Below are 25,188 nucleotides of genomic sequence, written 5' to 3' on the forward strand. Positions count from 1 at the left end.
TTAGGGCGTAACCAACCAAAAATATGAATGAAGGAAAAGGGTGCGTGTGCGTGTTTGCAGAATGGGAATTATAAACCACAAATATACCCTTAATCATCCAAAATCAAAAGACCTGAGTTAGGAATTAGGTTAGACTCAATTCTTTTTAAAATTGGTCTCATTCGCCAAATGTCTATGACCTGATTAGCATAAATTCTCAATATTCAAAATGAGATTCTTGAGTTCGAAACCGCCTCTCCAAATGTATCAAAAAAAAAATTGGTCTCATTCAATCAGTTCTTATTTATTTTTTATTTTTCAAAGGGAAATTAAAAAAAATGTAAAGACCAATCCCATTAATTTTTTTTTTTTAAATATCGAAAAACCTCTTCAATGGGACCTTCAGACCCACTCTTGCAGAGTAAATCTCAGTCACGTGCACCGTATCCTTTAAAATTTTCCTACACGAAACTAGTTAAATCGCTGACTTTTCACCATGACTTGTGGCCCAAAAGGATTGCTTGCAGTTAACCTTAGATCTTGAAAGGAGTGATATCACAAAACCAAAACCTTCACCACTTGGGCCAACCACTTGGAGTTACCAATCCCATTAACCAGTATAAAAAATAGTATAAAAGTATGAAATATTCGCATGTTTTGTAATTATAACGAGTCATATTTGTGTATAAAAGTATAATTGCAATGCCCAATTTGTTGCATTAAAATCAGTAATAAAAAGAACACAAAATTGGTTGGGTTAACATTACATGGCAGATCATGCAGCTACAGGCGAAGTGAAGCTACTGCATACGATTTCAGAGGTCGGGTACACACTGGCGAAAAAGTTTCCAAGCCTCCAATTATCTCATCAAGTGCCCACCTGTATTTGCAACATTTGCTGGGCTTTCATGGCAATGAGCAGAGTGTCCAGTACTGGGAAATTCTGAAAAGCTGTTCCAATTGGAAATTTCAAGCCACCTATCTGCTTCATACACAAACATGTACATCGCACTATGAACCAAAATGGATTTCTGTTTAGAGTAGAAGTTTGCATAAATCACAACCACGTAATTGAACGCCAACCATAGTTTTACATTACATCATGCCCGCTCGCGCAGAGCGACAGAGAAGGAGAGAGCAGACATTGTTCAACCATCCAACAATTATAACTCATAACTCATCAGCAGCAGAAATGTATTATTTGGAAAATTCATCAAAAAAAAAAAGAAAAAACGAAGGAGATCACAGTGGCCATAGATAGGTAAAATTTCAACTGACCGCCATAATTGGCTTCTGCTTCAACACCTGCTTTTAGTAAGTAGCATTATTCAATGATTTATCAAGTACCTCAACATTATATAAAGTGCACCAACAATTTTAAGCAGATGCAAATAATATGTCGTAATAATTTCACTCAGTGCTTAAAGGTCCACATGCAGAACTTTCTCGAGGCAAACTGATACAATAATGGGCCCAGCCAAATCCCCAACAGCACAGCCTGCACAAAAGTGCATAGTTTATTGGTGGAAAATATATGACATGGGATATACCATAAATTGTTGCCAACTAGAGAGATTCAAATATAATCCTAGAAATCTTTCTTGCCAGCAGGCGTGAGCTTACCAATCCACTGGCCAGCCGAAGGACGAATGAGGGTGGCACCAATCCCTGCCCCGATGGAAGCAAAAACCAGTGATGCACTACACCTCACAGTAGCACCAGCAACCTTTTTCCCTAGAAATTTAATCTTTTCGGCTTTATCAAGTTCATCACTCTCTTCTTTAATCAGAGAAGAGATGTATCTGTAGAATTCAATACCAACTTGAACAAGCCATGATGCAGCAACCCTAGAAAGTGTCCTGCATATCAAAATGGGGCACACTTCAATGCGGTTGAAGCTCAGAAATAAATTAGAGCACTAGCAATGGCTTATTCATCTTTATCTTCATCTTCATATTTGCATAATATATCTTTAAATTCATCTACATTGACTTATACATCTCTAAATTTTTACATAGTTATGATTAGTGCTTCTTCAAGTTTGAAGAAGCACTATTCACTCTCCAAACATTATTTTTAGAAAAAAACTACTATGCTGCCCCAAAGTTACCGCTCCATTTGACTGCTCAGTGAAATTGTTTTTTTTTTTTTTTTTTTACTTAATGATGAAGGAAGTATTTTAAGTGTATTGGTGTATTTTTTTATTTTTTAAAAATATTTAAATACATTAAAAAAATGCGAATAGAAAAATGAAAAAAAAAAGTTGCAAAAGCAACTATCGGTAACACTGAGCGGTGCTACTTAGCTCTTATTTTTAATTTTTTTTCTCTCTCCTACCCATTAAAATAAACCTTGTGAAATTTGTATTAAGATGATTTTGATATATGAGATTTGTATTAAGTTGATGATACAAAGTGTTTTTTAGTACATATTAATATTTATTAATAAAATTGGTCATTTTGATGTATGAAATTGGTAATATTAAGATATATGGAATTTTTATTTTTGAGCACATGGTGCTAATTGTAAAATATATAAAAATAAATATATAAAAATAATAATAATTTTAAGGAAAAAAATTAAAAATAATAATAATAAACATGGTGCTAATTGTAAAATATATAAAAATAATAATAATTTTAAGGAAAAAAAATTAAAAATAATAATAATTTATTATTATTTAGTTCAAAGATACATAATCCATTATGAGGGTTTTTCTTGATATGCAAAATAAATCTTCAAAAGATGTGATTTTGAAGATACATATAGAGAAACCAATGCTAGTACTCAATTAATGGGAAGAAAGCAAATATAAAAGGCTTAACCTCTGATAGTTGTTCTGCTAACACTATAGAAGTAAACCAATCTAGGCATCCCTCTTTCAGCCTTGCGCACAGCAGATTTGGGAGCGTCTGTACATATTGATCATATGCATCAGTTTATTAGAAAATCTAATCAGAAAGCTGATTAGACTTTTTTTTTTTATAATAATCAATATATCTTCCAGCAATAACTAAGCTCATCTCCTCTATTGCATGTAAAATGTCCATTGATTCTTCTTTATAATATGATGAATCACGAAAAATGCACATTTGACACCTTTTTTTTCCAAAGAAAAAAAAACTTTTCAATACCTTTCAAAAGTTTCCACGCCATCCTCTGTGAAACATAATGGACAGCAATTCGTTCTAGCACTCGTCTAGTGGTTACAACAGTAGTCTGTAATGGTATGCAGTAGATCACTGAAATAAGTAGTCTCTAAAAGGTACAACTGAGTTTCCTATCTTTCTAGAAACATCTGCTGCAAAACAATAGAGAAAGATGCAAAGCTTTGCAGCACACAAATATGAGTTCCAAGATTGAGAACCAGCAAAATTGGATGGAAGTTTTTTTTTTTAAATCACTGTTAAAGCAACCAAAATGACTTCTTTTGCTCCAGTTTAAGTTAAACACTAGGTTAGAAACAACAGATTTCAAAGACAACAATATCAGGACTTGTCAAAGGCCAGTAAACGTGTTCATTGAAACAAATATTTTTTGGACAAGATGTTGTGAGAAGGCAGGAGCCAGTTATCATATAACATGCATCGTGGAGAACTTTTGAATATCAAGGAAGGATGGTTAGATTTAGATCAATAATTTGCCACAAAAAATTAGGAAAGGTAAACACAAAGAGGCAAGTCTAGCCAAACCAGACTTAATTCAAATCAGACGAATCTTAAAGTCGATAATATAAGGGAAAGCATAACAATAGGAGCTTGGACAAGTTCACAAAATTCATTCATAGAGTTCAAGGCATTTTTGTTTTGGTTAACATTAAGCCCTATCCTACATGATGATGTCAGTTGGACTAAGGAGCACAGAGCCAAAGATGGTAACTTATCGAAGGATTCCAGTGAGCATCAAAATATGGACTTCACTTTATCCTATCTAGTGGAAAAACAAATAATCAACATAGCGGTAAGAAATATCACAAGGACAGGATGTCAAACACAGATGAAAAAAAATATGCAAGTAGGCAATGATAGCAGAAAGGAACATGCCCACAGAGATGGATCCCAAGACATGGTGATTGGGTACAGAAATAGATTTGATGAATTATTAATTTTCTGGTTTTACTCATTAAAAATAGATTCTTGCATTAGTTTCTCATTGAGAGGGTAACACGTTATATTCCAGAGAGCCAAGAAATCTTTGCTAAGTAAATATATAAAAATGAACTGTAACGCCAATAGAAGGCCCAAACCACATGACCTATACTCTAAAAAGACTAGTCAATGATACAATTGGAGCCCTATTGAAACTTATAAAGAACAAGAAATTTTCCTTCCCAAGTAATGTGGGATCCCATACACGACCAACCCTTATCCATATCTTATGGGGTATCACAATCTACCCCCTTAAATTCTCAACATCCTCGTCGGGCCTATCCATTGTAGGTGACACAGCTAAAATCTCACATTTCTGGTTGGGATAGTCTCTGATACAATTTGTAACGCCTCAATGAAAGGCCCACATAAGATATGGATAAGGGTAGGTGATGTATGGGATCTCACATTGCTTGGGAAGAAGAATCAATTGCTCTTTATAAGGTTCCAATAGGGCTCCAATTGTATCATTGACTAGTCCTTTTGGAGTATAGGCCATATGGTTTGGACCTTCCATTGGGGCGTTACAAATGATATCAGAGACTATCCTAACCAGAAATGTGGGACTTGAGTCGTGCCACTTACAATGGATAGGCCCAACGAGGACGTCGGTAATTTAAGAGGGGTAGATTGTGATACCCCATAAGATATGGATAAGGGTAGGTGGTGTATAAGATCTCACATTGCTTGGGAATGAGAATTTCTTGCTCTTTATAAGGTTCCAATGGCGCTCCAATTATATCATTAACTAGTCATTTTAGAGTATAGGCCATGTGGTTTGGGCCTTCCATTAGGGCATTACATGAACAATCAAGTATTTTTTAGAGTTTCACATCGTTATAATTTACCACCCATGAGAATCAATCATGCTTTTAAAAACTACTAAGGAGAATCCTTGAATGCACAAGAGCTGAATCCTTATGGTTCACAAGACAGATAGACAGGAATATAGGTACAACTCACCTCACGGACAATTTGCTTCACTGATTTTTTTAAAGGAACAACCAAATCTAAATGGCGCTCTTCTTGAGTGTCCTGAAGAAACTCGTCATCATCCTCCTCAATGTTTGAATGAGGCTCCAAAAGAGGCAAATAGAACATCAAAAACGACCTCACAGAAGTCATAGCAAATGCCCTTAATTCAAAAGCTGAGAATAAAGGTTTTAACTCAATTTTATATTCTTTTGTTCTGTATTTCAAAGAATCGTGCTGAAAGATATTTGTAGTTGCGCTTCGTATACTGGAAATGTAATCTTCAGACAATGCTGCACCAGCATCACAATGAGCAAACGATATCCTGAATACAGCAGTGCAGCTACTATAAGTCAATATATGGTCCGAGCTTAGCTAAAATACCTCTTTTCAAAAGTGGTCCTAAACGTATGGTAACAAAACCAAGTAGCTTGTTGCAAAAGAAAATTGGAACAATAAGAAAAATCTGCAAAAGACACTAGCATAGACAACGGGAGAGACACTTTCCGCTGTAACTGCTAATCATCCAAGCGGTTATTATTTTGTTTTCCAAAAGGTGAATTCCTCAGTTTGACCAGGCCAAGATGGCGTACAAAGCTTAGCTCAATGGAGCTATACTTAGGTACTAAATTTGAAAATCCTAAATATGGAGCTCCTTGTTCCTATTCTTTTCATTTCTTTTTGTCCACAGCATCCGAATACACTCAAAAGCCTACTATAGTTAAATTTCAAGAATTTCAAAGAGAATTTAAAGCCACCCCGTTTAGAGACTATCGATGCAAATGTATTGCTGATTCATAAAACAATGCAACCAGCTCAATAATGCATAAGTGAGGCACCTCCAAATTTACAACGACAACTCAAGTCACAGCCACCAAATAAAAGAGCCAAGGCCAAGATTATAGCTTTAGTCAAATTTTGCAGCAATGACGAAATGCACAAAAAAAAAAAAAAAAGCCTCAAGACTCATTGACTATACCCACTTTTACGATACCAAATTTGAACAACGCCTATGAAATCGAGTTATACATAATCAAGGAAAACAAACAATGCCAATCTGAGAACTTCCATCTTTAAAAAATATATATAACCTGCCGACAAATTGGCCATACGGTCATACCCACTTACCTCAGACAAGTTAATACCCCATACTGAATCCAAATATAACCAATCCGAATTGTGTTAGCCATTTATATACTCCATCCACTCCACACAGACACGAACATTTTTATGCGGGGAGAGAGAGGGATGGAAGTTGGGAGAGAGAGAGTACCCGAACAACGCCCTAGAGGCAAAAGGAGTTCCGGCGGAGACGGCGGCGGCGGCAGCAGATGCCGCGACGGTAGCCGAGAACAACCCATTAGAGTGGAGGCTTTGGCCCGTGTATAAACTTGGGTTTTTCCGCAACAAATCCAAGACTATAGCTATTCCCGCCATTGACGTACTTACTATCTAAAACCAATCACAAAGATACAAACTTTCTTATTCTTTACCATACCCAGTAAGGACAAAAGATAAAGGAAGTTTCTGGGAAGATTTCCCGGGCTTTGTCGTAAATCTTCTTGAGAAAATAACAGGGTTTAGCTTGAGAGATTGAAACAGATCGAGCAACCTATCCAAGACTACGGAGAGGGAAGGCAAATGGGGCCAAGTTGATTTTTTTGGTTTTAAAGAAGATTAATGTTATATATAAATTTTAAATAGATAAGTTGATATAAATTTTTTATAAAATAATAAATTTTATTAATAAATAATAATTTTTTTATATTTTTTTAAAATAAAATTTATATTTTTATAAAAATTTATATAAAATTTATCTATTTAAAATTTATACAAATTATTTCTCTTCAAATAATTAGCCCATGGCATTCGATGACTGACACTGTATACCAGCAAACGACACACTAATTGCACGGAAACACGTCGATCAATATTTAAAAATAAAAATAATAGGTATTCTTAACTCTCAAGTCAAAAAATAAATATTTAAAAATAAAAATAATAAATATTGTAAAAAACTATTTTATGTCTTTATCCTGTTAATCTGTTTTTAATTTTTAAACAATTCTATACGCTATATTTATATCCTATTTGTATTTACTATAATTAGGTGATATTGTCCGATGATCCAATAATTATAAGGGAAATGCTTTTCCCACAGAAGGTTCACCGATGATGGTCACCGATTACTTTTTTTTTTTTTTTTACTTAATTGTTAAGTAAGGATTTTGAAATTAATTTCTGATTTTTATTTTTTTAAAAATATTTAATGAATTTATAAAAAATGTTTAAAAACTTAAAAAAAAACACCTTTTACCTCTTCGGTGGCTACAAGGAAGCTCATTGAATAGAAAAGTGGGAAACATTACTTTCACTACAAGAAGCTCATTGATGATTGAACAGCTGAATCAGCCAGAATTATACACCGGTAAACCACTACTACCACCACCCGCAAGTACATGGAATAAAAAACAGCAACAAAAATCACTCGAGAAGACGAAGAAAATATAACCACCAGACTAGGAAAACAAATAAAACTACCAACGCCCATGCCCTCTAGTATATATAATAATGTCTTGCATGGTGACAGGATTTTATACAATCTAGGACTAAGCAGACTGCTGTATTTTGTGAAGCGGCCAGCTTTTATTAATTCTCATCTCAGCCACCGTAAAGCCAATGTGGGCATTCTTAAAGAATACATGAAGTACTTGGCATTCTAACACGAGCGAGCATTTCATCTCTAGCTAAAGGATCTTCGATGACTTTCATCTACAGTTCGAGGAACACGAACTCTTCGATTGCAGGCACCCCTCCTATTTTTTGAAGGGTCTCCTTATTTGGTTCTTCATCCACACCAATAGCCATAATTGCCTTTTTCCTGCGGTGAGTCCTTCCCACGCTCATAAAGCTCACATTCACATTGTGCTCACCTAGTATGTTTCCAACGCGGCCAATCATGCCGGGTTGATCCACCTGCCTGCATAAAATCAGGTTTCCCTCCAGGCTCACATCCACGGCAAAGGATCCCACACATGTCAGGTGGGGTTTTCCATATTTCACTTTCCCCTCAATGCTTATATCTCCACTATCTGAAACAGCACTTGCAAATTTAGAATCCACATTGGATATTTGCACCTGAATCGAGTCGACAGGGAACTCTGGAGATGAGTCAATGCTTATCCTTTCCTCACTTATGCGAATACCTCTTTGTTTGGCAGTAAAATCCGCATTGACCAGGTTAACAAATGAGGATGATATCGGCTCGATTATGCCTTTTGTGATCATAGCCCGGAGGAGTCTTGTGTCCAGGTCATCCGGGTCACGGGCAGATCTATAGACCACCCTTATATTTTTTATGCCGCTCCCTCCAGCCACCAACTGTACAGCTAGCCTTCCCAGCTTCTCAGCTAGCACAACATAAGGTGACAACTCTGACAGAACCTGAGAACACAAGCAGCAATGTGTAAGCTACCTTCCCTTGCAGAATTACTACGCGCGCACACACATATATATAGCATAATAGCAAGAGAGTTCTTCTGGTCCCGAACCCCCAACTGGCACTCAAAAACTATTGATTATCTGGCTATGTATGGACAATTTTTTACCTCAGCGGGGACCATGGGAGCATTGACAGCAGTTGCAGAAAGCTCCCCTTTCAACGCTCCTACTACAGCCTCTGCTATTTCAATAGCCACGCCTTCCTAAATGGATGGTACGGATGGTTTATTGGGTTAGAAAATATTATCTAAGAAAGCAGAGAGTATATGGATCATGAAAGGTGCTAGGAGACAAAAACATGCCTGTGCTTCTTTCGTGCTAGCTCCAAGGTGAGGTGTGACAGTGACATTCTCATGCTGCACTAACTTGCTTTCTTTGGGTGGAGGCTCCTCTGTGAAAACATCAAGTGCAGCCTGTTCCACGCAATTATAGAACTCATTAAATTAGTAAAGGTGACCATTTTCGGGATATCCATCCGTACAACTATCATCGAGAACAAAACCGAGGCAAGAAGATCATCCCATCAAATGATCAGCCCCAATCAAGCGTTTGAAATTCATCAGGGAAAATTTAGAACTGGGAAAATTTAGCAGCGGATGGATACAAGAAGCCTTGAGACAAGAAGACACTACTTGGATTAAGCTTATGTCACAGTCACGGATTATTATGCTTTTATGAATTTAGCATGTCATTTAGGTGTCTTCCACATGAATTGAAGAAGCATACCTGAGCAACAACGCCACCATCGAGGGCCCTAACTAATGCATCTTCATCAATAACTCCGCCCCTAGCAACATTGATGATTCGCACTCCTTTCTTCACCTTTGCAAATGTTTCATCATTGAATACCTTTGAAGTGGTAGGAGTGAGTGGCATGTGGAGAGAGATGAAATCCGCTGTGGAGATGGCTTGATCAAAAGATACCAACTCCACACCTAAAGCACGGGCTCTATCGGCTGGGGCATATGGATCATGCGCAATAACATGCATTCCCAAGCCTTTGGCACGCCTCGCAACTTCAGAACCAACTTTCCCAAAACCCATAACTGCTAAAGTCTTTCCAACCACAGAGACACCAACATACTTGCCACGTTGCCATTTTCCTGAAAAATCAACTTGAAGCTTAGCCTTCTCCACCTAATTTCTCTTGTGGCAATAACAATGCAACATCCATTAAGGAAGTTGGCAATGCATCCTAAGATTTTATCTTGCAATTTCATTCGATAACTGAGTTGTTTTCTCAATAACCATTTTCTTCATAATTCCTTCGATTAAGATTACGAAGCACCTTTTCCTATTCTGCTCTTTCTTATTCTCATTGTTTTTTTTTAACCAGATGATCAAGCAAGACTCACAACTACTCTACTAGCAAGTAATAACTGCACGTTAACAGGTACGTACTCTGATTTTTCAATAAATAATGGACAAATTTCAGTCTATACAATGAAAAAACGCTTGTAGATCAGATCACCATTAATACTGACAACATCTATTAATCCTTTTTTTTTGTCAGCTTTAATATTATATTTATATTATATGCTGTTGCCGTGCGTAGGATGTGTTCAGGGGCAGAACCAAAAAAATGTAATTTGTTTGGGGAGGGCAAAACTATAAAAAGAGTTTGACATGGCCATATGGGCATGTACTTGAGTTCAGTACCCCTGCTGCTGAGTGCTGCATGTGACTGAAATTATTAATGTGGTGTACCAAACACGGTATTCACATTTATACTTGGAAAGCAACACATCACCTAAAGTATCTAATACCAGCAACCCAACATTATATTATATGGTTGAAAGCTATAAAAGCGGAAATCCGACCCCGCAGCCTGTTCAACTTGAATGTCATGTCACCCAAACTCTGCAAACACGGGGACTTGTAACACATGAAAAATCCAGATCAACCATCTCATATCTGGACACGGACATGGAGGCTTTTGTTAATCCATTTTTCAGGTCAATTATTTCACATATACAACCAAAAAAACCCCATATCAACTTGATTATAAACTTAGATTTTAACTCTTATGAACAGATCTAAGATAATTAATGCAGAAATGAGCAATTCATTGATTTATGGCTCCGTTTCTTACTCGGAAGGTACGAAGAAGAAAGAAATTACCGACACAGAGCTTGTCCTTCTTTAAGCAGTACATTGTTGAAAATTCTGAACTTTCTTTTTCTTCTCTTTTTCCTCGTAATTTCTAGGATTTAAAAAACAAAAGAAAAAACACGCGCGCACACACATCAGACATGAAGACGTACCAGCCTTGACAGATGCATCGGCCTGCGCTACATTCCTAGCCATAGCAGTGAGCAAAGCAATCCCATGCTCGGCTGCGGCCACCGTATTGGCTGTCGGCGCATTAACCACAAGACAACCGAACTCCGTGGCGGCTTGCAGATCCACGTTGTCAATGCCCACACCGGCACGCCCCACCACCTTCAGCCGCCCTTTCGCCGCCTCGAACACCTGCCTGGTCACCTTGGTACCGCTCCTCACAATCAGCGCGTCGCATGACGAGATCTTGGAGCAAAGATCATCGGGCGAGAGATCGTACAAGCATTCTACGTTGCCAAAACTACGTAAAACTTCAAGACCCGCTTCTCCGAGTTTCTCGGAGACCAAGATTGTTGGTCTTGGATTTGAGCTTCCAGAGTCGAGATCTTGTGGGTAATTGAGGACCGAGGTTTCGGTTGATGTTAGCGTCTTGAGGACGTTGCTGACAACAAAGGAACTGCAACGAGAATGGGACAGAGGATGAGACAGTTTTAAGGAGATGGGCGTGGAGGCGGTGTGAAGGAGGAACGAGAGAAGAGAGGATGATTTGGGAGAAGATTTCGAACAAGGAGAGGAGGTGAAGGGAGGAGAGAAGACGAGTTTGGTAGAAGAAAAAGAAGCCATGGGTGATTGGATTGCTTCAGGTTCCTTGTTTTTCTGGTTCTGATATCCGTGTGTCGTGTGTGTCCAATGTAAGCTGGGGTTCTTCAGCCTGAAATGCGTCCTGGGGTCTTAAATAGAAGCCACGATCTTTGACTGCCAAATTTGGGGAATTAGTAACACGACAACGCGATGCACGCTCCATTGTTAACTTTTTAATTTTATTTATAATTTAATTGCGTTTAATTGTTTAGATATTATTTTATTTTATTACTTATTTTAATTAAAAAAAATAAAGACAAAATATTATAAAGTAAAATGATAGTTAACTAACAAAAATTACAAAAGATGAACAATGAAATGGTAATAAAGGATATGAGTAATAAAATAATTTTATCCTAGAGCTTCAACATCACATACCATTTACACCTTATAATTTAATTTAAAAAATATATAAATCAAATTATATTACGCAAATGATATATAATTTAAATACCTTATAATAACATTTCTTGGTAGTAATAACGAGCAAAATAATACTTTGTGATAATAAAGGGCCTAAGTAATATACCAATACTACATAATATTTGGACCTACTTAGGTTTCGTTTGTATAGTGAGATGAGATAAATTGAAATGAAACTTGAAAATAAAATAAAATATTGTTATAATATTATTTGTTAATATTATTATTGTTTTAGAAATTGAAAATGTTAAATTATTTATTATATTTTGCGTAAAAATTTAAAAAAATTATAATGATGAAATCAAATAAGATGAGATATTTTTACTATTTAAATAGACCTTATTCAAAAAGGCTTTTTGTATGGTTGTTTTAACTCCATTCGTGTCCTTCTCCATCTATATAAGAAACAAATAAATGTAAAATGTTCATATCCTCCTTCATTTATAAAAGAAACAAGTTGAGTTCTGTTAAAAAAAATCTTACTAAAAATAAGTTAACATTTAAGCAACAAATTGCAATGTGACACGTGGACTAAAAAAACAACAAAATGGAAGACGGATATGGATTATACATCTTAAAAGTCTTTGTCTTACTCGGGAAGGAGAAAGCCAATTTCCATGAAAGTTCTTATCTTTGAATAAATAACTCATTCAAATGGAACTTTTGTCAAACTAGATAAAACATTAGGCCTCGTTCGATTAGACACACGAGATGAGAAGAGATAATAAATATATAAATAGTAACACAAGATGAGAAGAGATAATAAATATATAGTAATGAGATAATTTATAAATAATAGTAAAATTAGTTGAATAAATATATTTTATAGAATTTTGAGAAATGAGAGAGAAAATTTTGAACTAAAATATTATTGAATCAAAATATCGTTAAAATATATAATTTTAATATAAATTTTGTTTATGATTTCAAAATATTGAATTATTTTTTGTATTTTGTTTGTAAATTTTAGAAATTTGTTATGCTTAGGTAATAATTAAATAAAAAAGTTGAAAAGTTGCAAATTTTAAATTTTAAAGTATTTGTGTTTGAATTGTGTTTCAATATTGAGATGAGATAGGTTGAGATCGGGATCTAAATCCTTGTACTTTTTTTATTCTAATTAATTATAGTGGTTGGGCAAAAATAACTTCCACTTTTCATGTGGGCTCTGAACTCCGAATATTTTGTAAAAATCAAGTTTTTTGTTCCAGGTGACATTCGCTCAAGTGGCACTCGAGTGTGGCTTGAGCATACGTCACACAAACTATTCGCTCGAGCCCATTTTTTACTCCGATTGTAATCTCGAGCTCTGACTCGAAACTCTAATCGAAGTCAGACTTCGACTTCAATCAGAGAGAGTTTTGACCTCCGACCCCAATCGGGGGTTGGAGGTGGACATTCCGACCCTATTGGAGTTCAAGCCCACCCCTACGTTTGTGTTACTTTCACAATAATTATTTTTAGCACGGCTGTTTTCAAGTAATAATCAAGGAAATGTAGATTTAGGCTAAGATAAAGTAATAGCAAAGCAAAGGAAAATAAGAGACGTCATTAGAATTTGGGGTCTGTGGGCCCTTTGATTGCTCTCGTAGATCGTACCATTATTCTCGTTCAAATCTTATATACGAATATATATCCCAATATATTTTCTTTTTTTCTTGGAATGTTTTAAATATATGAGTAGATTATATTTTTTTAAATAAAATATGTGAGATTTATACACTCTAAAAATTAAGAAAATGTTAGTATGTCTTATAAGTTTGCCATCTCATTTTGACTGTATTTAAAAAAATTATTATTTTTTACCTAATTGTTAAAGAAGTGACTTTTAATATATTGATATATTTTTTATTTTTAAAAAATATTAAAATATATCTAAAAATATATAAAAAATGAAAATAAAATATGAAATTTGTACTAGTGGGCACGCCTACCGATTAAAGCTGGCAGCACACTAGCACTACTCCTAAAATTATATCCAAATATTACTATTTTTTATTTATTTAATGACAACATATTAATAAAAAATGCATGTTGAAATGTATTATAATGATCAGATCTTAATGTTAATGAATTAAAAACTTGTTGATCTTTTAATAGCATAATGATAAATTATTAGAGTTATAGTTGAGTTTTTCCTTTTCTTTCTGATATATTTTTCCGGTGGAACTGCGATGGCTGGCCTTGGCCATGTGCACGTACGGAATCGGGATCCAGATCCCATCTTGCACCTATCGTTTTCCTACCATTTGCACCGTCTTTTCGTGGGTCCGCCGGCGCCCTTGAATATTCGACTACAAAACTATTATTAATTTATTACATTCAAAGGAAAACAATTTTTTTTTTTTAAATGGAAAAGTAATACACTTCTCTCTATTTTATTTCCAAGTACAATTTTATTTATAAAAGATGTACAACATTCATTTTATAAGTCTTTTTTAAGAATTTATAATTTATAATTTTTAACATATTAATAGGTGAAACATGGATAAATAAATTTTTTATAAATTTTTATTAAATATAATTAGTATTTTTTTCCCTACAGTCGTCATAATGCGGGAAAAAAAGAAGAAGCAATGGTGCATATGATTCACAATGTCACACGCCCTTCAGCCAAAGACTCACTTTATATATTTTCATACTATTTTTAATTATTTTTTATTTTATTTTACTCTTATTAAATTAATTGAATTGCTTTATTTATTATCTATAAACTATATATTTGTTATAGAAAAAATAAAATTAAAAAAATTAAAATATATATAATGTGCAGAGATGATAAATATGATTCATAGTAAAAACATATATCATGCGAAAGCTCCAACTTTATTGTTGAATGAAAAATAATTGCTCAATAAAGTTGAGAGAGCCCACATCAACTGCAACGTTGTCAGTTGAAAAATAATTGCATTATTTGGTACGTAAAAAATCTACGCAATCTTTTGTTATTCACACAATTTTCACATACCATATTTTTTCTAATTTTTATTATTATTTTTATTTTATCAAATATTTAATAAATAAATAATAAATAGAAGAATTGAATTTATTTAAAAATAAAAATAAAATTTAAAAAAATTTAAAAATATAATATATAAAAATTGAAAAGATTGTATAGTATTACTCTCTCGTACATGGGGTCGTGAATGATGAAAAAATAAAAATGGCATCTTTTCGAAATGTGTTTTATAATAAATTTTTGAGAACCAGAATACATGTTGGGGGAGTGAATTTAGACGGAAAGCCGAGGAAGAGCAAGAGCTACCTACCCCCCAATAGGCTTGGGCCCATTTTCCAACGAAATAAAGAGCAAGAAAGAGAAAAGTCCCGAGAAGCTGCGTCCAAGAAACCAACCCGTATAAAGACAAGATCTACCTAATACCCAATCAGTAAAATAAATAAATATAAATAAAAGCAGTAAAGATGGTTGAAGTGCTTTAGCCTTTACCTATTAAAAAATAAATAATTAATTATGAAAATAAATTCATCACTTTCGGATAAAAACAGTTTCACAGGATTAATCATAAAATATCTTCGTTTAACGATATGTTTGGTTGTTAAATTAAATTTAATTCATTTCAAATTAATTATAGATGAAACTCACTACATTTTTAATTTTTTATAAAAATATCAAAATTATTTTAACTTATTTCATATATTTCAATTTAAAAAGTTAAATCTATAAAAAGCTTAACGAATTGTGTTCGGATTGACTCATTAATTATAATATACATATCTTTATACGATATAAAAATAATCCGTTAACATGATTTGATACTTTTTCTACTTTCAACCAATTCAGATCAACAAATTGTAACACATAATTGTGACTTCTAATGATAATTTTATATTTTATTTATTAATTATATCAAAATTGCTTAAAGCTACTCCCATATGTGGAAAATGGGTAGATCCAGATTTTTTTTATTTTATTATTCTTTGTGTTGTAATTATTGATTTGAAATAGATGTTGAGAGCTTCCATCGAGTGTTGTATTTGTAACAGTTTATTATATCTATGACTGCTGCGTCTGCTTCTGTACCCTTGCTCAGGCATAAAGCCAGCTGCACTATTCAAAAAAATAAAACCGATGGTGATGGATCCAAGAACATGGTAATGCTTGCTATACAAGAAAGAATTCTTTATTCCTTCGATTTTGGAGGACATTATGAGTGCGTATTTCAATTTTTAAATTGATTATATTATGTCATTTCGAGGGAATCATGATATTGGATCCATGTATGTTTGAAGGAGAGAATATTCAAGTTCCAACCCTCATTATTATATCATTAGTGGCATATCTTTTTATTGTTTATATATTCGTGCACAATTCATTCTGCATAAATATATTAGCTGATTGTTTACTCGAGTCAACAAGGATAATGATACGGGACGACAAGAACTGGGCGGTGGCTGGCGGCAGCTACGCGGAGCTGCAGTGGGTAGGTGCACGACTGGAATGGTGAAAGGTATGTTTAGTTTATCAACTCATCTCAATTTATTATTATAATTATTTTAAATTTTAATATTAAATATAATAAATAATTTAATTTTTTTAAATTTTAAAATAATAATAATATTAAAAAATAATATTTTAATAATATTTTATCATCTCAACTCAACTCAACATCCAAACAGTCTTAAAGAGTTTGAGTGGTTGAGGTTCCATGGGTGGACTGAGCAGTGGTTACATTAAGGTGGTGCAGCGGCAACCAAGGGTGTGCAACAGACTGATTTTTTTTTCCGGTCTGGTCTGAAACCCGAAAATCTGGGTGTATTCGGGCGATTATCCGCCCAAATTACACCTGGGCAAGTAGAAAGAATCCGGATCTGGATACGAATCTGGTTATCCTTAAAAAAAAAAAAACCTTTCCCGTCTTTATTCTTTCTCATCTTCTCGAATCCCCTCTCTCTCAAATTGTCAAAGCCTTTGAACTTACGCATATGGGTAGATTGGGTTTGCACTTATGCATCTCGTCTTCGATTCTTCGCAATCCTTCTAGTTTTCTCTCTCAAGTCTCAAGTCTTTCCCCTAATCCCTTCTAGCCTTTTCTCTTAAGTATTTCCATCGAATCTCTCAAAGCTATGTTCTCTCTCGAGTTTCTCGACCTCATTGAAACACGGAAACAAAATTTTCGAAGTCCTTTGCGCATCTAGGTGAGAGACGCGGAGGATACCATTCATATTCTCTCTCTCTCTCTCTCTCTAAGCTCGTAAGATATCTTTCTTTGTATTTAAGGATTTTTCTCAGGTTTTTCTCATCTTTTTGTTATATTCGTATAATTTTTTTTTTTTTTGTTTTTTTGGTTTATATTATTTTTTCTTTGCTATGTAAGCTTATTTTGATACCTTATCAGTGGAATTTTTTCTACTCGGTTCGTGTATGAAATGAAAAAATGCAAGTTTTAATCACTGTTTTATATAATAATCTGTTTGTTTATTGAAAAAAGTCAAAGATAATGACTGGATCTATAGGTTTGTATTATTGAGATATGGTTGAGAGACTCATATGGATTTGTTTGTTCTAATATATCGATTTGAGGCTAGTTGTGTGCCTTGGCTTAAATGACCATCTCTCTTGTCATTGACTTATATTAGGTCGAATTTTTCCCATTGCGTGTTTGAATCGACAAACTTGCCCTTTATCTCAAATTAACTCAAGCTTTCCCAATTAATGGATTTGAAGGGATCCATTAAGGTTGCAGGGAATTACCCATTGCTATGTTTAAAAACACTAGCAAACATGTTTAATTTTGAATGTTTAATGGTCGTTTAAGAGCTCTTCAAATGTTTTTGGCAGCCCGATGTTGGATGCTGCTCTAAATAATTCTTCACTGGACAGGGAGATGGTGACCTATTTGAGGCCATGTGGGATCGGTGACCCATTGTAGAGATTGGGAAAGCAGCAGTCATTAGGCAACTCATTGTCAATTTGTCATTCATTTTGTACTGTGATTTCTCCTCATTCTTGTGTATAGTTTTTTTTTCACCTTTGTAATTTGTGATGCATTATGCAGTAAGTAACATTGTTTATCTCTAATTTTATGAGAAAAAAAAAATGAAAAGGAAGAAAAACTAGTTTGTAAACAAACCTTGATCAAGATTCTGTAGTTGTAATATTTTTTTTTTCTTCTCGGAGTTCATCCCCAATGGAAAGTTCTAAAGTCTTTTTTTTTTTTAGAAAAAGGATTTATCCGGTTATAACTTATAACCTAGATCCGGGTTAAATCCGGATATCCGGATTGAATCCGATTATCCACCCGGATAACTGCCCGGATTTTAGCATCCAGATTCGGATTCGATTATGGCTGGATATCCGGATTCAGATCCGGTTGAACACCCCTAGCGGCAACCATAGTCTAGAGGATGAAGATGAATACTGGATCTAACGTGTACGTGTTCTATATATAATGGTGATTGTTGCCATGAATATATATCTGCCTTGATTGTAGGGGCCGTAGTAGGGGTGGGCAGCGGGTGCGGGCTTCCACTCCGTCCCCGCATGGAGGGGCGGGCAACCCCGCTTTGCCCATGGGGGGGCGGGGCACCCCGCCCTGCGTCTAAGGCCCCTAGCGGAGGCGGGTGGCTAGGAGGGCCCAATCCTGCCTCCGCCCCCATTTATATATAGATATATATTATATACATATATATAAACATAAATATATATTTATATTTTACAAATTGTATATATATAAATATATATTACAATTTGTTAGACTTGTTCATAAAATATGCATTGGCAAATTTAAAAACTACATAATTTAAAAGTTAATACACTACAATTTACACAAAATATGCACCAACAAATTTAAAAATTACATAGTTTTTAAATTATAGTCATATTTAAAAAATTTAAATTTATAATTTGAATCTAAAAATATATTTTTAATTATTTTTGCACTTATAAATAATTTTTAAATCAAATAAATATAGTTTTTTGTTTTAAGTGAAAAGAGGCGGGGTGGATTCCAAATCCGCCCAGCACCCGCCCACGCATCCCGGGGGCGGGGGATGGCGGTGAAAACCCCACCCCCAGGCCCTGTAGGGGCAGGTAGCATCCCTAGGCCGTAGGAATAGGAACGTGCATGGTTTGGGAAGTGGACGAGAGACGTGCATGTGTGGTGAACGTGGTGACAACAACCAAGCAATGTTTTGAATACCGTACTGGATGGCGTATCGGTCAAGGCACTGAAACGAAATATTTCGGTATTGGTACCGTTTCGTATACCGTTTCGAGATAGTCGATATATGAATAAATTATATATATAAATATATATAAATTATATTCTAAAATAATAGTCTATATATGAATAAATTATATATAAATACATATATATAATAGTCTAATCTGAATTGGGGGTAAAAAAAATGAGCTTGTAGTTTGAAAAAATGAAAAAAAAATTAATGGACGAAATACAGGCCAATATAAAATATATATAATACCAATACCGACCCAATGGCCAGTACGGTACGATATTCACAACACTACAACCAAGAACTAACAATGTGATTATGATACTTCATTAAAAGATAATTACAACTACTTTATAATTAATTTACAATTTATTTTAAATCAACTAATGTAATTATGACACTTCATTAAAAGATAATTTCAATTTTACTTAACTACTATTCATTTTAAGTAGAGTAATAAACTAGTTATGGGCTAATTTTAAGCTTATCATTTTCCAGTCAACAAATGCTGATTTTTCAGGCCCTTTTAGCCAAATGCCAGTGTATCTAAATTTATGACTTTTTATCTCTTAAATTTTTTGCGTTGGAATAGTTTACAGTATATGTAAACTTATCTCCATCTTTGAAGTAATAACATTCATAGCCAAAAGAATATTTTATTCCAATAATTTAGGTTGAGGAAAAATAATAGTTGAGATACAATAATTTAAGTAAAAATTAAATTATTAATTAACATATGGTTAGTATAGTTACAAAATATGAAAAAATAAAAAAAAATTATTATTAAAAAAATAATATTATATTTTTATTTTGACTAATCCAATATATAGTTATGACTTGAATGGGTTTGAATTTATGAAAAACCTTTTAGCTAAATTTTGAAGATGACTTTGATGAAACTAATGCTAATGCTCTTAGCGGATTGAATTGATGCTTGTGGAGCTCAGAGTGATCAACTATGAACAGAAGGAAAATGAAAATATTTTTCATGAACATCTAATTGTTTCAATGGCATCTCTAACTCTTCCCTGTACTAACATTCTAGCTACATGCATGGAATCCCAATTCATATGGAATCCATTCTCCCAGTTTCTTCTCATCTAGCAACATGATCAACTCGACAGCCGAAAGCAATCTGAATTAGCACAAACAGTATTCTCTGTGACATGCCATGCCACAGAATTCTCTGTGACAGAATTCTCGTTCCATACAGAGTTTTGTTTTGAATGAACAAATGAACAAACCACTACTACTAAAACTAAAACCCAACCAATTGTCCTTTCATCGTCTCGTTCGCTCTTCGATCAACTTCAGCCCAACATATCTGCAAAAAGAAACCAACTAATTTTACGTCAACCTTTTCACAAAGCATTTTCCTTATCAATAACACCAAGTTTACAACATTTCACTTACCTTCCAAGCATCAGTACAGTGGCCTGAGGATTTGTCCCTGGCGAAACTCCAAACGTCGACCCATCAACAACTCGGAGTGCATCAATGCCAATGACCCGGAAGTCAGCATCAACCACCTTCCCCACAACGCAGCCACCGTGGTAGTGCCATATGGTACTAACTGTCCGGCGACAGAAATCTTCCATCATACGCCTGTTGGATTGATCAACAGGCAATGCAGGTCCCACGAACCTAAAATCATGACCACCGAACAAGTTCCTAAACTTGAAATTCTCCAAGGACCTGCTCCTGAGCACAGCACCAATCTTGCGTGTGCCATTCACGCAGCGTTCAAGATCAACTGGGTTGTTCAAGTAATTGAATCGAACAATTGGGTTTAACCTCACATCTATTGAGGCTAGTCTCAATGTTCCACTCGAAAGTGGCCCAACAATCTTTTCCATGAGAGTAGCCACAGTGAGATACAGAGGGGCGGATGGTGTCCGAATGAATATGGAGCGAGCGGGGGATGCAAAAGGGATGACATTGGAAGCTGCTTCGATGTACGCCCCAGATTCAGTGATGCCGACGACCTGTATCAGTGAGTGCTCCAGCGGAGTTGGGGCCACAATGGAGATACCATTTCTGGGATTATCGTAAAGGTACTGCCCAACATAGGGAAGATGACGAGCCACAGGGATTCCCCAAGACGATAGATAAGGCCGTGGACCAATGCCACTCAGCAGCAGGAGCTGTGGGCTTCCAATGGCACCGGCAGAAAGGATCACCTCGCCATGTCTGCTCAACATCGCATGGTGATACCTCCTGAAGTGATCACGATAAACAACTCCGATTGCTGATAGCCTTGAACGCGAGCGCGCTGAAGTTGAAGCCAGTACTATTCTTTCCACAGTTGCGTACACGGCCACCTGAATATTGGATGGTCTTGCGTACCTCAGGAGATCAGCGGCAGTGTGTCTCCTCCCGGTTCTATCAAAAGTCGAACCGCCAATCTTGGTTCCCACCAAGTGATCTAAACTAAACCCGTTATAGGGATCAACACCTGCTTCCAATAACCCATCTCGAATTGCCGATTGCCAATTCCTTAGCTCTGGCCTAAACACTATTTCCCTCTCAATCCACTCATAGGACTCGTTCACCACTTTAAGATCCCAATGGACACCCGATTTCTGATAAAACTCTTGATCTGCTCTGCTATAGAACCCTGCATTTATCGCACTGCTGCCACCAAGAACGCGACCTCGAGCATTGAGGACTCCTTCTTCAGATGTGAAGGCTTGGGCAGGGGAGTCGAATGCATTGTCTTCCATGAGTGTGTTCAAGAAACCTTCTTGGTTCATCAAATTGGGCTTTCCATGGGCAACACCGCCTCGCTCGAGCACTAGTACTTTATACGACTGCGATAGTGTTGCAGCCAATGGGCATCCGGCTGTGCCTCCCCCAACGATGATGTAATCATAGTAGTCTTCGGATGGGAGTTCGGTAGCATTGAACACAAACTTGAGGTAACTTGGGTCTGCACGAAAATTGGAGACAGAAATCGTGGTTAGGCCTAGTTCGATTAATATTAGTTCCCACCCTTTTCTTGCACTTTCTCAGCCACTAAACACAAGGAATGAATGATGGAGAAAATACCTTGGTTTTTAAGACAAAGTACTATTAGGTTACGCTTGCACGGAGAATTTAAACAAGGCAAGAGGAAAATTTCTATGGTTAACCAAATAGTGGCATTAGGTTCAGTTGATTAGAGAATTTCAATTTCTTTCCCTTTCATGCACTTTCTCGGCAACCCAACGGAACGAACGACTTAAGAAAATAATAGACTTTCTCAAAGGGTGAGATATGAAAACTGAAGAATAAACAGGACAGCCGTCTGTATGGTTGCCGAGAAAACTGAAGAATAAGATATGAAAACTCAATTCTGGGTCTGTCACATGCATTTTCTCCATCTTTTCCGATATTTCTCAGAAACCAAAGGAAAAAAAAAAAAAAGAGTAGACAAAATTATATAGAGGGAGAACAGGAGTAACCTTGGCGAGGCGGTTGTAGAGGTGGTCTAGCAAAAGAAACAACTGCACCAAAGAACATCAAGAGCGCAAAGTACTGTAGCCCAAAGCAAATGGGTCTAGCCATTATTGTGTTTTCTTGGTGTTTCTTGAAGGAGAGGGAATTTTCCTTGTGTTTCTTGTGAAGCGCGAGAGAAAGAGAGGAAGGACTAGAAGTGGTAGAAAGGATTGGCGAAAAATTTTGGTTAAAAATTCAGTTAAATACCGTTAGACGTTATAGAGTAAGGCAAGAATCCTCTACGTCAAGGCCCGATGGGGGGCAAATTCATATAAATTTCTAGGCCTACTTTATGGCTCAATAAGAAGTATTTTGGGCCCAGGTTGGACTGGTTTGATGGAGTGGCCAGCCCATCTCTTTCTCAAATATTGAGTTCAAAACTCGATTTATTTGAGAGTTGGTTTGAATAGTGAGATGAGATGATCTTATTTTAGATGAGTTTAATAAAATATTATTTTTAATATTATTATTATTATTTTAAATTTAAAAAAATTGAATTATTTATTATATTTTATATAAAAATTTAAAAAAATTATAATAATAAAATGAGATAAAATAAACGAATCCAAAACGGGCCCGACTCTTCACAAGGTTGATAGTGAGTAGTAGATTTTTGAAGTGTAGAAGTTGATGTTGGGGGGAAGGGGCAAATAATTGTGCAAAAGATTTGTGACGTGGTGTGTATTTTGAGAGGCTATGATTGATTTGATGTACTTACTTCTTAACTTAGATTTTATGTTTGCACGCGTTGTCCTTACTTTGATGCTTATTTTTAGTTTAGATGATTGTCAAATGATCAAATTAAATAAAAGAATGATATTTACACTTAGAATATTTAAATTTTGTGTATTTTGGGATGCTGTAATTGCTATTGAAAATATCGAGCTTTTGTATGCATTTTGTCTTTTTTTTTTTTTTTTTTTGCAACATTTTTATTCGTATATTTAAAACAAATACAAAAAATAAAAAACACAATACTAAAAAATAATAGCAAATGCTAAAAAAAACACACAATCGGTGATAGGGCTGAAAAACCGACCGGTCGGTTCGGTTTTGGGCCCAAACCGAGACCGACCGGTCGGTTTGTTAGAGCCTCAAAACCGGCCGAAACTGACCGAATGAGGGTATGAAAACCGACCGGTTCGGTTACCGGCCGGTTCACGGTCGGTTTGTCGGGTTTGGGCCGGTTTGGGCCACTGTGTTTGGGCCGGTTTTGGCACTGTTTGGGCCATTTTAAGACCCAATTCAACCTCTTTTTCAGCTCATTTTGTTATTCAAAATCATCTACTACAAAGACTTTTTTTTTTCCAAAATTTTTAAAATTAATTAATTAAATCAATTTCTTTTTAATTTTAATCATGCCATGCATATATTATTAGTAACTAATAACTATTAACTAGTAACTACTACATATATACTACTTATATTTTATAATCTTATTATCTTATATACTAAATTATTAATTACTAGATAAATAAAAAAAACTCCACTAGATGTTTAATACACATTACAAACAAAATTAAATTGTCTTAAGCAACAAATAACAATTGTTTTTGAATAAAACTCAAAAAATCTTCATTCTTCAGTCTGCAGTCTTCGACTCTTCAATCATCAATAGTTGTGATGTATGATGCTCCTAACTCTATAAGAAAACACCAAATAATCAAATTATCAATATTAATAAATTAGGATAATGAAAACAAATTAAATTAAATAATAAAAATAAATGAATATGGAATTGAATGAGAAAAAGTTAAAAACACATTACCAGATTCTACTACAAAGCTCTCAACATTATCCATGGAGTCTCGAATATCAATTGGCGTTGACGGATGTCGCAACCAATTCTGAGTACAAATAAGTGCCTCAACAGTTCTTGGAGCCAAGGAACTCCGAAAAGGATCAAGTACCCGACCTCCCGTACTAAATGCGGACTCTGATGCAACCGTGGAAACAGGCATGGCTAACACGTCTCGTGCAATTCTCGCAAGTATAGGATAGTTAGGCTCATTCACTTTCCACCAATTCAACAAATCAAAAGATTGACTGAATGCCTCACAACCATTTGATAAATACCGATCAATCTCTGTTTTGGTAGATGTAGATCCAGAGGCAGTCGATGCTTGCAACCACTCATAAAAAAGTTGTGACTCAAGACTGTCTTCAACATCATCTGGAGGTGCAGATGACGGAGGGGAAACATGTTCTCTGCTACTCGAGGAAGAACCGAACGTAGTATTATACTCCTCATACATGTCTGATAATAATTGTCTCACCCTCGACAATAAATCTTCAGCCCAATTATGATCATAAATTTTTTTCAAGTGAAAAGTAAGAAGCCCCAACTTACTACGTGGATCAAGGAGAACTGCAATCAACAACAACAAATTCAGTCTATCTAATGAACCCCAATACTTATCAAATTTCATTCTCATGCTTATGGCCATGCTCATCAAACAAGTATTCTGACTCTCACACAGTCTAACCAACTCTTTTTGGAGCCTACAAATCTCAAAAAAACTTGTGTTTGCCGTGACATGTAAAGAACCAGAAAATCGACAAGTGGCATCAT

At 35.3% G+C, this 25,188-nt stretch overlaps 2 protein-coding genes and 1 pseudogene across 2 annotated transcripts; all 3 read right to left on the reverse strand.

The window, feature by feature from the left end:
* Positions 1-617: 617 nt before the first annotated feature.
* On the reverse strand, positions 618-6,754 carry LOC121257609 (annotated as a pseudogene).
* A 714-nt stretch (positions 6,755-7,468) lies between these two features.
* LOC121257615 (D-3-phosphoglycerate dehydrogenase 2, chloroplastic-like) lies at positions 7,469-11,623 on the reverse strand. Its single transcript, XM_041158721.1, has 5 exons — positions 10,865-11,623; positions 9,327-9,703; positions 8,903-9,013; positions 8,708-8,803; positions 7,469-8,543 (listed from the first exon to the last, which is right to left on the reverse strand). Exons 1-5 carry the CDS (start codon positions 11,502-11,504, stop codon positions 7,872-7,874), a joined length of 1,896 nt encoding a protein of 631 aa, XP_041014655.1. The 5' UTR covers positions 11,505-11,623; the 3' UTR covers positions 7,469-7,871.
* An 8,499-nt stretch (positions 11,624-20,122) lies between these two features.
* Positions 20,123-22,853, reverse strand: LOC121257623 ((R)-mandelonitrile lyase-like). Its single transcript, XM_041158732.1, has 3 exons — positions 22,583-22,853; positions 20,553-22,068; positions 20,123-20,463 (listed from the first exon to the last, which is right to left on the reverse strand). The coding sequence occupies exons 1-3, from the start codon at positions 22,683-22,685 to the stop codon at positions 20,421-20,423; spliced, it is 1,662 nt and encodes a 553-aa protein (XP_041014666.1). The 5' UTR covers positions 22,686-22,853; the 3' UTR covers positions 20,123-20,420.
* Positions 22,854-25,188: the final 2,335 nt, after the last annotated feature.

The sequence above is a fragment of the Juglans microcarpa x Juglans regia genome, chromosome 1D (genome assembly GCF_004785595.1).
Source record: "Juglans microcarpa x Juglans regia isolate MS1-56 chromosome 1D, Jm3101_v1.0, whole genome shotgun sequence".
In the NCBI taxonomy this organism is placed as follows: domain Eukaryota; kingdom Viridiplantae; phylum Streptophyta; class Magnoliopsida; order Fagales; family Juglandaceae; genus Juglans; species Juglans microcarpa x Juglans regia.

Excerpts from the sequence above, each read along its gene's own strand:
- LOC121257615 (XM_041158721.1), bottom strand. The coding sequence starts at position 11,504 with ATGGCTTCTTTTTCTTCTACCAAACTCGTCTTCTCTCCTCCCTTCACC. Across the intron at positions 9,014-9,326 it reads ATGGTGGCGTTGTTGCTCAG|GCTGCACTTGATGTTTTCAC; the intron begins GTATGCTTCTTC and ends TGCGTGGAACAG. Across the intron at positions 8,804-8,902 it reads CTAGCACGAAAGAAGCACAG|GAAGGCGTGGCTATTGAAAT; the intron begins GCATGTTTTTGT and ends CCATCCATTTAG.
- LOC121257623 (XM_041158732.1), bottom strand. The coding sequence starts at position 22,685 with ATGGCTAGACCCATTTGCTTTGGGCTACAGTACTTTGCGCTCTTGATG. Across the intron at positions 22,069-22,582 it reads TCTACAACCGCCTCGCCAAG|ACCCAAGTTACCTCAAGTTT; the intron begins GTTACTCCTGTT and ends ATTTTCGTGCAG. Across the intron at positions 20,464-20,552 it reads ACTGTACTGATGCTTGGAAG|ATATGTTGGGCTGAAGTTGA; the intron begins GTAAGTGAAATG and ends TTCTTTTTGCAG.